The 15,795-nt window shown below is 34.8% G+C and overlaps 1 protein-coding gene across 5 annotated transcripts in view; it reads right to left on the bottom strand.

Moving 5' to 3' along the window:
- Nucleotides 1-15,795, bottom strand: part of EPHA6 (EPH receptor A6) — a 1,031,027-nt gene that overhangs the window by 864,022 nt on the left and 151,210 nt on the right. The window contains exon 3 of one of the 5 annotated variants that reach the window (XM_051859386.3): nucleotides 3,909-4,028. The exons of the other annotated variants lie outside the window; for them this stretch is intronic. Within the exon in view, the coding sequence (XP_051715346.1) occupies nucleotides 3,909-3,956 (48 nt within the window). The 5' untranslated portion in view covers nucleotides 3,957-4,028. The remainder of the gene's footprint in view (nucleotides 1-3,908; nucleotides 4,029-15,795) is intronic. 5 annotated transcript variants of the gene reach the window in all.

Here is a 15,795-nt window from a genome sequence, read left to right as displayed (position 1 = left end):
TACATATATGATCTAATCATTACATTTTCCTGACTATGGAACTCAAGACAAATCAGGTTAAGTGAAGATATTTTCATTCAGAATACCCATCAATTCTAGGGTTCCATACTGGAAAGCACAGGCTTACATATGAAAACACAAAGTAGGGCAGAGTGATGAGTATACAATTAGAAAAACCACTTAGGGAAAGATGATGGTATCATGGACCACAGTAGTTGCAAAAATAGTGGTAAAAGCCATGCAGAGTTTGGATATATTCTTAAGGTAAAGTCACAGAGATTTGTTGTTCAATTTAACACACAGTTTAAGAAGAATGAAGTTCAGTGTAACTCCAATGTTTTTCTTCTCTAGAGTAACTGGAATGCTAAAATTTTCCATTGTTGAATGGTAAATACAATGGCAGGAGGAAGCTGTAGGAGGTAGATAAGTAATCCAGTTATGGAACTGTTGGTTGAGATGCATAACAGAAATCCACATTCAGGTACAATTCTGGATACTCAAGTCTGAGTTCAGAGATATCCAGGCAAGGAGTGCAAATTCAAGATTCATTAGTAAATTTGGTAATGTAAGTGGCTGGAAAAAACCACCAGCCAAAGAAATTAAAAAATGAAGATAAACAAAATACTCTTAAAGTTATGGCACCCAAGAGATATGTGTCAAAAAATAGGTAGCTATTATATGTGATTAAAGGGTGCCAAATACACCAAATAATCCAAATAATCCAATGGCTAAAAATTAAATTCTGAGTTTTACAATTTGAGTGTTAAAAGTGATCTTGAACTGAATTTCTCAGGCAGAGTAGTTTGAGAGAAGTCTAAGCGGAGTCATTTTGTGAGAGAAGATGGTGAGTACAGACAGCTCTTTCATGGTAATGGAGATAACATATAGATACATTTTCAAGTTATTTTAGAGAGAAAGGTGAGGTAGCAGGAGAGAAATACATAACATTTTTATAGGTTGATGTTCATAATACAAATTATTTTGTATTAGAATAACACTACTCATGTCATAAAATATATATAATAAATTGCATAATTCATCTTCCTTACATTTCTAAATATTTAAAAATCCTAACCTGTTACCTCCTTTAATTTCATATAATAGATAATTTTTACAGTTTCTTTCCCTGCAAAACATAATCTAACCTTTCACCTATAATTTTTAATACCATTATGTGTGCAAGTACCTATATCATTTAGATGTTTACATCTTATATGTGTATATACTTGTGTCTATACATACATATATTTGTGTACATATACATACATGTACACATATATTGATATAGGTATAATCTGTATTAAAACACAAAACTATAAGGTCGAAATAAATTATTTCTTGGCCTTCAGAATGTTTCTAAAGGACAATAATCCTTTTTTACAGCCTATCTGTGTGATTTATTTGTTGGAAGAAGGTGTTTTGCCACTATTGCTTATCTGCACAAGTCATGACCATAGAAGCTTATCTATTTATGACCAGTTCTTCTTCATTGAAAAAAGCATGTTTAACACACTAATTCAAATGATTTATTGATTAACAGATTAAAACGTTGACTTTCCTATATCCCAATATGTTAGGAAATTTTGTGGTTTTGGACCATTTTCCCTTTAACAAGTATCGTTCCTTCTTAACTTTGCTAATCCATACGTATATCATTTTTTTCTTTATTTTTTAATTTTTTTGACAGACAGAGTTAGACAGTGAGAGAGAGAGACAGGGAGAAAGTTCTTCCTTTTCCGTTGGTTCACCCCCCAAATGGCCACTACAGCCAGCGTGCTGCGCGATCTGAAACCAGGAGCCAGGTACTTATCCTGGTCTCCCATGCGGTGCAGGGCCCAAGCACTTGGGCCATCCTCCACTGCACTCCCAGGCCACAGCAGAGAGCTGGACTGGAAGAGGAGCAACCAGGACAGAATCCAGTGCCCCAACCGGGACTAGAACACGGGTTTCTGGCGCTGCAGGCAGAGGATTAGCCAAGTGAGCCATGATGCCGGCCATGTGTTATAATATCCAGAGCGGCCAAATTTGCCAATAATACTTTCATTATACAAAATAAAGAACCATAAATCTTCATTTATAGTATATTTAAATAAATCTAATAACTGGAGAGTGTGGTCTCATTGAGGGTTTGGTTAATGCAACATAAAGCTTTAGAAATTTAAAATGTAATTTGGATTACTCTTAGTCCGTCCAAATCACCATTGTCTTAAGCCACTCAGAAAAGAGAAGACCCACATACGCCAAAGTTGCTTTATGGTTTTTAGGCAGATGTACATATAAATGTGTTTAAATTAGTAAATACAAACTATTAGGAAATTATGACTTATTTTCAAACAAGTCAAACATTATTCTTTCATCAAGTATTTGTCTTTAATTACTGATTTTGTATATCAATTCTATCAACAAATTTTTAAGTAATTAATATTTGAAAATCAATTGGGTAGGCTTATGGAAGACAGAAATACACATGATATATTGAGATAATATCAATTCTTTCCAAGAGTTTACAATTTAATGCTAGGGAAAGTTGAAAAACAACAAAATACACCCCCTGGAACCCAAAATTGTAATACATGGCGAATATGATAAAGCTTATAAGTAGAACATGGATTAGTGAATATACTTTCTGCTAAAATCAGTAAGTGAATTATAAACAATCAAAAACCGTCCTCAATTAGACATACCACACCTTCCTTAAATAGATATGTAAATACATAATAGTTTAACATTAGGCTCTTAAATACAATGCAAAGATAATTCCTACTTTTGTCTACCTTTTTATTATAGAATTTAAAGTGTTGGGGTATTGCATATTGCTTTCCTTGAATCTTTTATTTAAAAAATTAACCTTCTTAATTACTTTTTAAGCTATGTACATAAAGTCTAAGCTAATTTTTTTCATCATTCATGTTTAGACATTTTAATATACCTCAGCCATTATATCTTTCAAAGGCTTAATGCTATTTTTGAATACATTATGCTTGCAAAGATGATGTGCAACCTCTACTCATTGAGAGGCTACCTTCTCTTCAAATTACAATGCATTTCAATATTATGAATGAAGATTTTCATAATCTCAAAAGTCTACAAAATCTGAAATTTAGATTTTGAGATTAGTCTTAGGGAAAAAAAAATCATCTCAGATAATTTTGCTAATTCCCTGGCCTACATTTCCAGAGTCTTCCCAGTTGAGGAAATGAACATATGAACACTTAGTACTTTCCAATTTTCACTTATTAAAATCTATAATATTATAAACTTCCTTGAGCTTCATGTATAGAAAAAGAACAAGGATTACAGAAATTGCTTACTGCCAGGTATATAGTACACACAGGAAAGCTTGAAAATTTTGATGTTAAAGGATAAATAGATAGTATAGATTATTATTTTTTTTGAGAGGGAAAGGGACAGATATACAGAGAGAGAATTCCTACTTGCTTATTCATTCCTCCAATGCCTACAATGGCAAGGGCTGGGCTGGAGGCTAAGTTGAGATTCAGGAGTTGGAGCCCACAATTGAACTCAGATACTCATATGTGGGATGTGAACACCAGGCTAAATACCCACTCTTGATACATATTTTTATAGTTTAACTTTATACTCTATCATTATAAATGATTCAGGACAATTTGATTTTTGTAAGGTTTGTATAAAACATATTCATTTTAATTAGCTAATTTTTCATGTTCTAGAACTCTTACATTTCAAACATATTTCCAAAAAGTCAAAGATCTGTTTGTCATTGATATTTAAAAACATTTTTAAAATACGTTCAAAGTAAAATGTGGAATTTTTAATGTACTTATTAATTCTGGGGCCTAAAAAGACAAACTGTCATAGAAAAAGAAAATTTCTACTTAAAAATATGTTATAAATGCATATGTTGTTTTCCTAGAAACTTTCCCAACCTGGCTCCTATGGAGCTGCAGCATGTACATCCAGAGCAGAAGTAACATCGGGGTCTGGTGAGGAGGTCTCTTCAGTGCCTTCTTGAATTTTCCCCCCTTTTAGCAGTGTTGAAAATAGGTCTGGAAAAGCATAGGAAAGCTATATCAAATTTTCCTTAGGAGGTTTGTTCCATACTGTTTTAGCAACTTTGTACAGTGAAGGTGCTATATAGTATGATATTAAATAATCATTTTCACTAATGAGTCCTCCCGTGTCAAATTGATAACATCCTCCACATTAATATAATTGCATTGTATTAACACAGGCTAGGATAGATTTGAAGATATGCGTGTATGACTTAGAAAAGAAGCATACATACTTAGATGGAACTATTTAGAATGGTGTCCTATATATAAAATGAAATATGATGTTTCAGGCAATATGGGGCTTTTGATATACTCTAAATTGGACTTTCAAAAATATTTAAATATCATATATTCTTATACAATCTGAAAATATGAAATACATTATCTTGGAATAATTTGTTATTTCAGTGTTTACTACTCATAGAATATATGTCACATATACATAAAATGTACAATAGTTACATATATGTAACTATTAGCCCAAAATAATATCATTAATATATCTTAGCTTGAATGAAAAGGTACTAGTGTATCCTAGAACTATAGATAATGCTTAATTTATTCAAATAATCAATGTAACTGCTCAAAACAAACTTTTTTAAAGAAATTTTTCCCTACTATTGATTAGCTGGTTTACTTTCTAAAACACATAAACATATTGTTACCATGAGTATTATCTCCAGGTTTAGTGATAAAAGCACACAGTAAAAAATATTTAAAGAAGAGTTGTTGCTAAAACAGTAACTATTAATCTGAATGCTCTTAGTGTTACTGGATCATTCAAACTTGTAGAAGGTATTTGCAGATATTAGAGAACCAATATACTTGAATCCTTATGTTATGACTAAAAGCATATATAAATTATAATTGGTATTAATTCCCCATTTTATGGTGCTAGTATATTAAAATAAGAATATTAAACTTTATTATTTAAAGCTATCATATTTAAAGGACTTTTCCCCAAAATCTACATTTTCATATGTAGGATTGGCAGGCCTTTAGGAAAAGGACACTTGAATGCTATGATTTTTTAAAGGTATTTAGCTTGTAACTATTTAATCTCAATTCTATTTGCCTTCCTAATCATTCCCTAATAGTTTATAATTTTATCTAAACCACAAATATTTAAAAATATTATAAAACAATATAAGATAAAGGTTGCAAATACTCCTATATTCATTCACCATATGAATCTGACATAGTTAAACACAGAATAAAATTAAAGTAGCAGGATATAAGATCAATGCACAAAAAACAACAGCCTTTGTATACACAGGCAATGCCATGGCTGAGGAAGAACTTTTAAGATCAATCCCATTCACAATAGCTACAAAAACAATCAAATACCTTGGAATAAACTTAACCAAGGACGTTAAAGATCTCTACGATGAAAATTACAAAACCTTAAAGAAAAAAATAGAAGAGGATACCAGGAAATGGAAAAATCTTCCATGCTCATGGATTGGAAAAATCAATATCATCAAAATGTCCATTCTCCCAAAAGCAATTTATAGATTCAATGCAATACCAATCAAGATACCGAAGACCTTCTTCTCAGATCTGGAAAAAATGGTGCTGAAATTTATATGGAAGCACAAGAGATCTCGAATAGCTAAAGCAATGTTGTACATCAAAAACAAAGCCGGAGGCATCACAATACCAGATTTCAGGACATACTACAGGGCAGTTGTAATCAAAACAGCATGGTACTGGTACAGAAACAGTTGGATAGACCAATGGAACAGAATTGAAACACCAGAAATCAACCCAAACATCTACAGCCAACTTATATTTGATCAAGGATCTAAGACCAATTCCTGGAACAAGGACAGTCTATTCAATAAATGGTGCTGGGAAAACTGGATTTCCACGTGCAGAAGCATGAAGCAAGACCCCTACCTTACACCTTACACAAAAATCCACTCAACATGGATTAAAGACCTAAATCTATGACCTGACACCATCAAGTTATTAGAGAACATTGGAGAAACCCTTCAAGATATTGGCACAGGCAAAGAATTTCTGGAAAAGACCCCGGAGGCAAAGGCAGTCAAAGCCAAAATCAACTATTGGGATTGCATCAAATTGAGAAGTTTCTGTACTGCAAAAGAAACAGTCACGAAAGTGAAGAGGCAACCTACAGAATGGGAAAACATATTTGCAAACTATGCAACTGATAAGGGTTGATAAACAGAACCTACAAAGAAATCAAGAAACTCCACAAGATCAAAAGAGACAACCCACTTAAGAGATGGGCCAAGGACCTCAATAGACATTTTACAAAAGAGGAAATCCAAATGGCCAACAGGCACATGAAAAAATGTTCAAGGTCACTAGCAATCAGGGAAATGCAAATCAAAACCATAATGAGGTTTCACCTCACCCTGGTTAGAATGGCTCACATACACAAATCTACCAACAACAGATGCTGGAGAGGATGTGGGGAAAAAGGGACACTTACCCACTGTTGGTGGGAATGCAAACTGGTCAAGCCACTATGGAAGTCAGTCTGGAGATTCCTCAGAAACCTGAATATAACCCTAGCATACAACTCAGCAATCCTACTCCTTGGAATTTACCCAAAGGAATTTAAATTGGCAAACAAAAAAGCGGTCTGCACCCTAATATTTAATGCAGCACAATTCACAATAGCCAAGACCTGGAAGCAACCTAATGCCCATCAACGGTAAACTGGATAAAGAAATTATGGGATATGTACTCTTTAGAATACTATACCGCAGTAAGAAACAACAAAATCCAGTCATTTGCAACAAAATGGAGGAATCTGGAACACATCATGCTGAGTGAAATAAGCCAGTCCCAAAGGGACAAATACCATATGTTCTCCCTGATCGGTGACAACTGACTGAACACCAAAAAGGAAACCTGTTGAAGTGAAATGGACACTATGAGAAATGGTGACTTGATCAGCATAGCCCTGACTGTTAATGAACAACTTAATACATTATCCCTCTTAGTAGTTTTTTTTGTCTGTTCTACTTAATATGACTGGTTTAATTCTGTAATTAATACACAGTTACTCTTTTTTTTATTTTTTATTTTTATTTTTTGACAGGCAGAGTGGACAGTGAGAGAGACAGACAGAGAGAAAGGTCTTCCTTTGCCGTTGGTTCACCCTCCAATGGCCGCCGCGGCCGGCGTGCTGCAGCCGGCGCACCACGCTGATCCGATGGCAGGAGCCAGGAGCCAAGTGCTTTTCCTGGTCTCCCATGGGGTGCAGGGCCCAAGCACCTGGGCCATCCTCCACTGCACTCCCTGGCCACAGCAGAGGGCTGGCCTGGAAGAGGGGCAACCGGGACAGAATCCGGCGCCCCGACCGGGACTAGAACCCGGTGTGCCGGCGCCGCTAGGCGGAGGATTAGCCTAGTGAGCCGCGGCGCCGGCCCATACACAGTTATTCTTAAGTGTTGAAATTTAACTGAAATGTGATCCCTGTTAAACATAAGAGTGGGAATAAGAGAGGGAAGAGATGTAAAATTTGGGACATGCTCAAGCTGACTTGCCCCAAATGGTAGAGTTAGAAACATACCAGGGGACTCCAATTTAATCCCATCAAGGTGGCATGTACCAATGCCATCTCACTAGTCCAAGTGATCAATTTCAGTTCACAATTGATCATAATGAAAGGACTAAGAGTCAAAGGGAGCACATAAACAAGTCTAGTACCTGCTACTACTAACCAGTAGAATAAATAAAGGGGAGAGTGATCCAACATGGGAAGCGAGATACTCAGCAGACTCATAGAATGGTGGATGTCCTAAACAGCACTCTGGCCTCAGAATCAGCCCTAAAGGCATTCGGATCTGGCTGAAGAGCCCATGAGAGTATTTCAGGCATGGAAAGCCAAGACACTCTGGAAAAAACAAACAAACAAACAAAAAAACAAAAACAAAAACAAACGAACAAACAAAAACCTAAATGAAAGATCTCTGTGAGTGAGATCCCAGTGGAAAGAACAGGCCATCAAGGAAGGAGGTACCTTTCTCTGAAGGGAGGAGAGAACCTCCACTTTGACTATGACCTTGTCTAAACAAGATAAGAGCTGGAGAACTCAAGGGGCTTCCATAGCCTTGGAAACTCATGACTGGAGCATAGGGAGATTACTGATGCCATAAACAGGAGTGTCAATTGGTAAAGTCAACAACAGGAGTCACTGTGCACTTACTCCTCATGTAGGATCTCTGTCCTTAATGTGCTGTACATTGAGACTTAATGGTATAATGAGTACTCAAACAGTATATTTCACTTTGTGTTTCTATGTGGGTGCAAACTGTTGAAATCTTTACTTAATGTATACTAAACTGATCTTCCGTAAAAAAAAAAAAAAAAAAGAAATTATCAATATGTCTGATCTGATTTCATCATCATTTAAAAAATCATCTATTATTTTTCACTTTATGTTTCTGTGTGGGAGCAAACTGTTGAAATCTTTACTTAATGTATGCTAAACTGATCTTCTGTATATTAAGAGAATTGAAAATGAATCCTCATGTGAATGGAAGGGGAGATGGGTTGGGAAAGGGGATGGTTGCGGGTGGGAGGGATGTTATGGGGGGGAAGCCATTGTAATCCATAAGCCGTACTTTGGAAATTTATATTCATAAAATAAAAGTTAAAAAAAGGTACTCCATATATAGTTTATTTAACAAATACAAAACCAGTAGAACTATATTTCTCTTTGGTACATTTTGCCTGATTATTATTGAATTCTACATGATTATTTAAAAGTCACAGTTAAAATAATAAGATATGCTGAAAAATTACTTCTGAAAAACAAATTATCACTTATGGAAATGATAGTCTACAATGAAAATTAGAAATCTCAAAAGTGTTAATATATAATTTCTTCACTACTAATGGCAGAATAACATTAAATTAAAACTGATCATTAAGAATAAACTTTAAAGATAGAAATGAAGACTTCAGTTGTAATGTAGGAAAATGTTATCCAAATTTGCACTAACTTCCAGGCCATTAAAGTCAAAAACAAAACAGTATGCTCAAAGTAAAATATTCTATGAACAAACAACCTTCTTTGTGATGAAAATATGTGCAAATATATTTCCTTCTGTGAATAACACCCATTAAAAACAGGAAAATGCATTACACATTTTCAAAGAGAAACTATTAATAGTTTATTCCAACAAAGAGAATACAATATTGTGCAGGAAAATGTTATGGTTTAGCAATAGAAATTTCTAAGGTGAAGTTCCTCACACATATGCTACTGCAGACATTCAAAGAAATGTCTGAGCCACATTCTGTTTATCAACTCTCAAAATTCATGTTCTCACAGGCAAAATATAAGGATTTGTTCTTAATTGCCCTCCAAGTCTTGATTGATTCTAGCATCAATTCTGAAGCCTAAAGTCCAAAGTCTCATATAAATATTATCTAAATGAGATGTGAGTAAGATTGTAGATTATTCCTGGGACAAAACTCTCATCCAGTTATGAACCTGTAAAACCAAACAAGTTCAGTATCTCAAAAGTACAGTGGTGGGGCAGGCATAGGACTGACAGTCCCATTCCAAAAGGGAGAAATGGGAAAGCAGAAAAGGACAATTTGTTCGAATCAAGTCCACAACCTGCAAGGCAAACTCCATGATGCCCAAAATATTCCTCTTTGACTTGATTCTATGTTTTTTGGATTCACTGGGTGGCATCATAATCCCCAGGGCTCAACTGCAGGTTTTCCATACTACAGTTATTGGTGGTGGCCCAACCCATAGCACAGCTCTCTGCTAAACAATGTTCATGCCCACAGGCCACAAACCCATGGCTTCCTTTGGAGGTCATTTTTTCTACTGTGACCTTAACTATGGTCCTGGTGGCCCATGAACTGTCTCTGAGGTTCCTCCTTTTCCCTTAAGAATACACAAATGTTCAGTCTTCCTTCATTACATTCTATCCTCTCCCTTTAATTTAGTCCCAGTTGACAGAAATTCTATAGGTATAATCTCATCTGTATTCCTGTTTTGGTGAGATGATGGTTAATTAAATCACTCACACCCACATATATCTCTTTATCAAATACCATACCCTTGGTGTTCTCTTCTGAACATTCTGTCTTGTTTTTTGGAATATGGACAGGCTGAGATTTTTTTCTAAATCTTCATGTTCTGGTTCCATTTGCTTAACAATTCTGTCTCCAATGTATTTCTCTTGTCTGATATTTTAAAAATGCAGTCAGGGTGAATCAAATCACTCTTCTAACAATTTCCTTAGAAATCTCCTCAAATAAATATCCTATTTCATCACAGCTAAGTTTTACCTTCCAAAAAACACTAGAATATGAACATAACTAAACCAAGTTATTTGCCACTTTATAACAAGTATTGTCCTGCCTCACACAAAAACTTTAACAATTTCCATCTGAGATCTCATCAGAATGGCTTTTTTTTTTAAAAGATTTATTTATTCATTTGAGAGGCAGAGGTACACAGAGGGAGAGACAAGGGGAAAGGCCTTCCATCTGTTTGTTCACTCCCCAGATTGCCACAATGGCTGGAGCTGGGCCAATCCAAATCCAGAAGCCAGGAGCTTCCTTGAGGTCTCCCACACAGATGCAGAAGCCCAAGCACTTGGGTCATCTTCTATTGCTTTCCCAGGCCAAATAAGAGAGCTAGATCAGAAGAAGAGCAGCCATGACTAGAACCAGCACCCATATGGGATGCCAGCGCTGCAGGTGGAGGCTTAGTCCACTATGCCACAGTGCTGGCCCCATCAGAATGGCTTTTAAAATCTGTATTACTACCAGCATTTTGTATAGAATTATTTAAGTATATTTATGTATTTCTCCAGAGCTTTCATTTTTCAGAATCCTCACCAAAATCACCCTTAAAATTTCATTCATAACATATCATTTTTCCCCAGGACGTACTTTAATGATATTCAAGCCTTTGCCCCTTATCTAGTTCCAAGGTTGTTTCCACATTTTTAGCTACATGTTACACTAGCATTCCATTTCTCAGTGCCAACAGTTACTTGTCACTTTTGTTGCTATCACAGAACACTAAAGACCTGGTAGATTAAAAAAATTCATTTCTCACAGTTTCTTAGTTTGGATATCCAAAATCAAGGCAAAAACAAATCCAATGGATGATGTGGGTACACTTTGTGGTTTGCTGGAAACCTCTTTTTCATTGTATCTTCCCAGAGCAGAGAGAGAAGACAGAAGGCAAGGCAAGTATTCTTGTGTCTCTTCTCATGTCATTGATCCCCAAATAATTTCATAGATATGACACATATATGTGCATATTGATACTGGAAAATATTTGAATAGTACATATTAAATTGCTTTAGGCAATTTAAGGTAACATCCTATGAAAATATGCACTAAAATTTAAAGGAATAAAAATGAGGGCTCTGCTCCTAGTATCTAATTACTTCCCATGGGATCCTACCTCCAAAAACCATCATATTGAGGATTAGGCTTCAACATATGAACTTTGAGTGACACAACCATGCAGCTCACAGCAGTGCCACTGCAACTATTGAAAGTCTCTTAGTAAATTTCTAAGTCCAATTTAGTGTACCTATTTTGCTTTAACAATGGGCAGGCTTAAAATACTATTAAAATGCCTGCTAGCTTTCAGGAGATGTAAAATAAGTTAGGCACTTACACTTGGAGAATGAAAAGGCACGAATCCATCACCTGCTCTAGTCCCCATCACTCCTGGGAACTTACATTTCCAGATATTTCATACCATAGTGATAACTCCAGTGTACTCAGAAAACTAATTGCATTTCTGATTTGAAAATAATTTTTTCAAGTATTCTAAGACTAAATTTCATTTGGTTAGTAAAAGAAATATATTTGATATTTGAAGTAAACTGTAGTGCTTTTGTAGTGTTTTGAAACAACAACACTGAGATATCTCCAGCCATTTCAGATAACGGTAGAATGTCTTATGTTGGGCTGTCTTCTATTAATAATGATAAACTCTGGAGCTGGGGAAGAATGACAGTACATGAAAGAGACTCAATAGAAGCAGAAACTAAAGGAGACAATACTCTGAATGATGAGGCTATTGAAAAAAAAATTCTTAATTTAGACACCCCACCCATTCCTACCTACAATAGCAATTCTATCTACAATGTGAGAGCAGGTGTTGACAAAAGGGAGACAGACTTATAAAGCTGAAGTTTTACTGACCTCTTATTAAGGAATCAGAAGTTGGAATTCTTGGCTTCCAGAGTGCCTGGTGGTTCTGAGTGGGGGTAGGGCTTAGAGCAGGAGCCACAGAAGGATGATTCCAAAGAGCTGCATATTTCTATCTCACAGTCCTATGCTGACTCAAACTATCCCTCTGCTGGGTGGTATAAAAAGCAGCCTGGAGGATAACAGGTGAAAGCCTGAAAAAAATTTCCTAGATTTTATCCACACACCCTAAGGGACAAAAGCCTTTTCAGAGACCCAAAACACCAAAGAGCGTTTTTAAGCAGTGGCTTTCACACTGAAAGCACCCTGTCTAGTAACAGTAACTATGTCTCCTAAGGGACTGTCTCGCCTATCACCCATATACAATCAAAATAGATGGAGTTAACACTTAAAAATCCTAAAAGCAAACTCCCCCCAAATCAAGATGAGCTGTGTATAAATTAACTTCCTCTTAGAACAAAACTCAAAAGTTCTTGGAGGAAAATGACAGAATCCAGGGTTTCTAAAATATATCATCCAAACATGCTAAGAAACATATGATCCTGGGAAATGCAAACCATTATGGAATAAAAAACACAGGGGTGAGATGCTGAAGTTAGCAGAGGGAGTATAAAATAATTATGATAAATCAGTTAAAGAAACATTAAGAAAAGGTGACTAGAGGGATGGTACCGAGTATTTCACAGGAGAGATCTACGAGCAGCAAAACACAACTAACAGACAAAATAAACCAGAGGAAATCATGGAACAGAACAATTCAATATCTGAAATGAGAAATCTTTCAGTTGAGATTAAAAACATATTGGGCAAAAAAGAAAAAAAATCACTGAACCTGAAACATAGGTTCATAGAAATCATCCATGACAAAATACACAAAAAAAAGTTAAGAAAAAGAAAATGAAAGAACTTCAATGATCTGAGAGCCCAAAGAAGATAACCTGAATACAAGAGAAGGGAGAGAAACCGTGCAATAAATATTATTTGAAAAAACGATGAAAATTTTCAATTAACAGATATTTTATTCTATATGTCTGTATGTCTATTGTGGGGGAGGGGACAAGCTGTTTGGGAAAGGAAAAACTGAAAAATTGTGAAATAGTTATCAAAATACTTGGTGAGAAAATGATTTTTGAGAAGCAAACCTCAATTTTTTTATTCTTATATTAAATTATTTACATCATCTCAAATCACTTCAGAGCCTTTGCGTCAATTGTTAAAAACTTTTTTGTCATAAAGCATGATAGTAACAGTCATTTCTCACAAAAAATGAGAACCGTTATCTTGACATTTCCTGTTTACATGACAAGATGTTCATCAAAGTATTGTTATGGTGACCATAACACGTTAAATATCCATACTCTCCCTACTTTGGCTCTTAAATCCACATCTATTTTTCTCACATAATTAACTTTCCTCTCATTTCAGTATAAAATATAAATACTCTTATACTGAACTTTGTATCCCTAAAATTTCATAACCAAGTTTTTCTGTTCCAAGAAACTTCAAGCCTCCTAAACTGCCTCATACTTTCATACTGATTTGCAGCTTGATTCTACATCCTGCCTTACCACTTCTTACAAGGAGTTAATGAAACAGGAAAATTACAAGAGGAGTCTTTTATAGTTAATTTCATTAGAGGAACTTTCAAGATCAATGTAGTGTCTGGGATAGCCTAAAAACTATTTTCTCTCTAGGTATCTGCATGTGGCAAGGTCTGCATTTTTAAAAATTAAAGTATTTTACCTAAGGATTTCAAAAACATCTTTAGCTAAAACAATTCCATATATGGTGAATAAAGAAAGTCTACACTTTTAAACTTGGAGATTAATTATTAGAAGGAATTCTAAATTCCATGGATTAATTCTACTGAACATTTATCTTTTTTCATTATTTCTAATTTGTGTGGTTTAAGTAATGTGAAATTGTGTTAAACACTAGGCAAAATGTTCTCTCTTCATAGGCTTTTGAAATACAAAAATTTTTTAACAAAATGCAAAAATGTAGGCTGGATAACTGACATGCATGCATTCTGTGACAAAATAAATATTTCACTTAGAAATTTTTCCCCCAAGTAACAAAGACACAAAAGAACATAAAGTTAAATGAACTGCACTGCTTAGAATTAATAGTTACAAATATATATTTTTATCATTTGAAGTATTTTTAAATTGTAGATATCATATATTTTAACTCTAAGTAACAGAATTTTTGAAAAGTAGTCTCCTAAATAATCATAAAATTATTTTCAAACCTAATAAAATTGATACTGAATCTTCAAATTTATATACATAATCAATTGAGGTATACTTCTTGCATTTGGTTATGACTGCCTCTATTTTCAAAGTTTTTATTTCTTAAGTAGGCAGAGAAAAACATACATACAGTGAGAGAGAGACAGATACACAGATAGACAAGCAGTGACAGAGAGAGCACACCCCTTTCTGATGTTTTACTACCAAAATGCCTGCAACTGAGGAATGAGCCTAGCAGAAGGGTGCTGGAATGCAATACACATTTCCAATGTGGGTGTCAGAACCCCAAATAATTGATTCATTACAACTGCCTCTGAAGGTTTGCACTGGCAGGAAGCTGGAGCCAGGAGCTATAGCCATATATCCAAATATAATAATTCAGACACAGAACAAGGAATACTGCTAGGCTAAATGCCTGCCCACCTCTTTGTAAAATGTGAACAGCCCTTTTCTCCAAATATTTCATCTAGTGATGTTATCATTCCTTGAAAATCTCTGCTCAATTAATTATTCCATTAGTCATTACAAATTGGTGATTTCTAATTCTATCATTCATTCCATATTTAGTAATAGGAATTCTTCTGTAATGTAATGGTTCATCAGGAACCATATGGTTACCAGAAAAATCTCATACTGGAAAATAAGCAAACATACTTAATTCTTTCCATTAATTATAAAATTCCAGGGTAAAGATTTGTTACAGTAGTCAACATTAAATAAATAGAAACTTTTGTTCCCTTTTTCTCTCACTTTCTAGACATCAAGGTACAATCATGGATTTAATATACTTCCTATGTTAAAATCAACTGTAGTCGACACTGTTTTGGATATTTAAATTATCACAATCATAGCAAACAGAAGCACTATAAATCTGACATTATGCTATCATAAATACACAGAGCACTAAAAGTTATGACTTCTAGATGAATTGCAAAGCCACATCAGAAAATTAATTTCATATTCTCTAATTACTCAGAGCAATTAGGCAGAAAAATAAATCAAAGAGATACAAATTGGGAATGAAGAAGTCAAATTATCTCTATTTGCAGATGACATGATTCTGTATACAGGGGATCCAAAAGACTCTACCATGAAACTATTGGAACTCATAGAAGAGTTTGCTAAAGTGGCAGGATATAAAATCAAGACACAAGAATCAACAGCCTCTGTATACACAGACAATGCCATGGCTGAGAAAGAACTTCTAAGATCAACCCCTATCATAACAGCTACAAAAAATCAAATACCTTAGAATAAATTTAACCAAAGATGTCAAATATCTCTACAATGAGAATTAGAAAACAAAAACCAAAGATGTCAAATAT

The sequence above is a fragment of the Oryctolagus cuniculus genome, chromosome 4 (assembly GCF_051225735.1).
Source record: "Oryctolagus cuniculus isolate XC-2025 breed Fujian yellow rabbit chromosome 4, ASM5122573v1, whole genome shotgun sequence".
NCBI classification, from domain to species: domain Eukaryota; kingdom Metazoa; phylum Chordata; class Mammalia; order Lagomorpha; family Leporidae; genus Oryctolagus; species Oryctolagus cuniculus.
This window is presented reverse-complemented; position numbering and strand designations above follow the sequence as displayed.